Consider the following 2,887-nt stretch of genomic DNA (forward strand, 5'->3'; position numbering starts at 1 on the left):
AGAGGCGGCTCATTCCACAGTCTCTGGGCCAGTCTGACATGTAGAGGCAGCTCATTCCACAGTCTCGGGGCCAGTCTGTCATGTAGAGGCGGCTCATTCCACAGTCTCTGGGCCAGTCTGACATGTATAGACGGCTCATTCCACAGTCTCGGGCCATTATGTTAATTATTATTATCATTATAATAATTGTAATTAACTTAAGACGATGACGAACGTGAAGCAGAGCTCGGTCCTCAACACTCAGCGGAGCAGCTGATTGGACGGATCCCAGTCCTGGTCTACGGGGACTCACTGCTGCCCCGCCGAGTCCTCATGTTGTCCTCATAATGTCTTCATGTTGCCCTTATAATGTCTTCATGTTGTCCTCATAATGTCCTCATGTTGTCCTCATAATGTCTTCATGTTGTCCTCATGTTGTCCTTATGTTGTCCTCATGTTATCCTCATAATGTCTTCATGTTGTCCTCATGTTATCCTCATGATGTCTTCATGTTGTCTTCATGTTGTCCTCATGTTATCCTCATAATGTCTTCATGTTGTCCTCATGTTGTCCTCATAATGTCCTTATGTTGTCCTCATGTTATCCTCATAATGTCCTCAAGCTGTCCTCATGTTGTCCTCATAATGTCTTCATGTTGTCCTCATAATGTCCTTATGTTGTCCTCATGTTATCCTCACAATGTCTTCAAGCTGTCCTCATGTTATCCTCATAATGTCTTCATGTTGTCCTCATGCTGTCCTCATAATGTCCTTATGTTGTCCTCATGTTATCCTCATAATGTCCTCAAGCTGTCCTCATGTTATCCTCATAATGTCTTCATGTTGTCCTCATAATGTCCTTATGTTGTCCTCATGTTATCCTCATAATGTCCTCAAGCTGTCCTCATGTTGTCCTCATAATGTCTTCATGTTGTCTTCATGTAGTCCTCATGTTGTCCCCTGTATGGGGGCTCATTGCTGCCCTGCTGAGTTCTTTGTTTACCTTTCAACAAGATGCATTTAATACATGGTGAAGATGTCTCCTCGTTAGTCCCACATGACGCAGGCGGAGCAGCTGATTGGACGGAGCAGCTGATTGGACGGAGGAGTTGTTTCCACCTCCGGAGGGCAGCCGAGGTTTTATAACGTCGGGACCACATTAGTCCTGATCCTCAGAGCTGATGTCTGGTCAGAGGAGGCAGCAACAAGCCTCCGTACCCGGCAGCATATAAACAGCTGCTGGAGGAGGAGGAGACAGAGGAGGACAGAGGAGGACGGAGGAGACGGAGGAGACGGACGGAGGAGACGGAGGGAGACGGGTCCTTTAGGAGGAGACAGAGGAGACAGAGGGAAACGGAGGAGACGGACGGAGGAGACAGGTCCTTTAGGAGGAGACAGAGGAGACAGAGGGAAACGGAGGAGACGGACGGAGGAGACAGGTCCTTTAGTAGGAGACAGAGGAGACAGAGGAAGACGGAGGAGACGGACGGAGGAGACGGAGGAAGAGACGGGTCCTTTAGGAGGAGACGGGTCCTTAAGGAGGAGACGGGTCCTTTAGGAGGTTTAGCTCCATCACCTCCTGTAAGTTAAATTTAACTTTTTGTTATTTTCTTTCTTCGTATTGTCAGAAATTATAAAAAATATAAAATTATAAATATTAATCAACATACTGCAAAAGACAAAAATACAAAATAAATCAACTAAAACACAATAATACTATTACTAATAATACAATATGATAATATAAATAATATACAAATGCATTCAATAAAACAACAGATACAGCTACTTATATAATAATTATATATAATTACTGTATTATTAATAAGACTATTATGTGTGTTAGCTGATTTATATTGTATTTTGGTCTTTTGGTCTACATGTACTGGACTAATAGTAAAGAAAAAAGATAAAAAGCATCATCAAGTCAACAGGGTTACAGCTGGCGCCTACATTACCCACAATGCACCTCAAACTCTGGGCATTTTCCAGGTGCCATGGAACTGATGACGGATAACCCCAACGCCTCCGTGTGGCTCCGCCCCTGTAACCCCGGCAACGCCTCCCGGGAGACCCCGCCCCCGTCCTACCCCGCGGCCCGGCTGGTCCTCATCGCCGTGGCAACGGGCTCCCTCAGCGCCGTCACGGTGCTAGGCAACGCGCTGGTCATCCTGTCCGTCCGGGTGAACCGGCGCCTGCGCACCGTCAACAACTACTTCCTGCTGAGCCTGGCGGCGGCCGACCTGCTGGTGGGCGCCGTGTCCGTCAACGTGTACGCGCTGTACGTGCTGCGCGGCCGCTGGCCGCTCGGCGCCGCGCTCTGCGACCTGTGGCTGGTCCTGGACTACGTGGCGAGCGCGGCGTCCGTGCTGCACCTGCTCGCCATCTGCCTGGACCGCTACCTGTGCCTGACGCGGCCGCTGAGCTACCCGGCGCGGCGGACGCGCGGCGCGGCGGCCGCGGTGATCGGCGGCGCGTGGCTGCTGGCGGCGGCGCTCTGGGCGCCCGCCATCCTGATCTGGCAGACCCGCGGCGGCCGGCGCGCGGTGCCGGACGGAGAGTGCCACGCCCACCTCCTCGCCAGCCCGGCCGTCACCTTGGCGACCACGCTGCCGTCCTTCTACCTGCCGGCGGCCGTCATGCTCGGCCTGTACTGCCGCCTCTCCGCCGCCAGCGGCCGCCGGCTGAGCGCGCTCCGGGCCGCGCGGGGGGGGCGGAGTCCGTCCGCGAGAGACTTCCTGTTGAAACGACGCAGCTGGGTGACCTCTGACCCCGGGTCCTCGGACCTGCCGCTCGACCAAGGTAACCACGGTGACACAGCAGGGAAGCCCCGCCCCTTGGGACTTTCTGGTCATGATAGGCTCGTTGGAGATGAAAGAGGACGAGAGCAGGCGGGGGGGGGGGGGGGG

General features: G+C 52.9%; 1 protein-coding gene across 1 annotated transcript in view; it reads left to right on the forward strand.

The window, feature by feature from the left end:
- The first annotated feature begins 1,035 nt into the window (after positions 1 to 1,035).
- The window catches only part of chrm4b (cholinergic receptor, muscarinic 4b), a 3,283-nt gene continuing 1,431 nt past the window's right edge, over positions 1,036 to 2,887 (forward strand). The window contains exons 1-3 of the mRNA XM_034878932.1: positions 1,036 to 1,040; positions 1,172 to 1,539; positions 1,971 to 2,780. Of these exons, the coding sequence (XP_034734823.1) occupies positions 1,036 to 1,040; positions 1,172 to 1,539; positions 1,971 to 2,780 (1,183 nt within the window). The remainder of the gene's footprint in view (positions 1,041 to 1,171; positions 1,540 to 1,970; positions 2,781 to 2,887) is intronic.

This window comes from Etheostoma cragini, chromosome 8 (assembly GCF_013103735.1).
Source record: "Etheostoma cragini isolate CJK2018 chromosome 8, CSU_Ecrag_1.0, whole genome shotgun sequence".
Lineage (NCBI taxonomy): Eukaryota > Metazoa > Chordata > Actinopteri > Perciformes > Percidae > Etheostoma > Etheostoma cragini.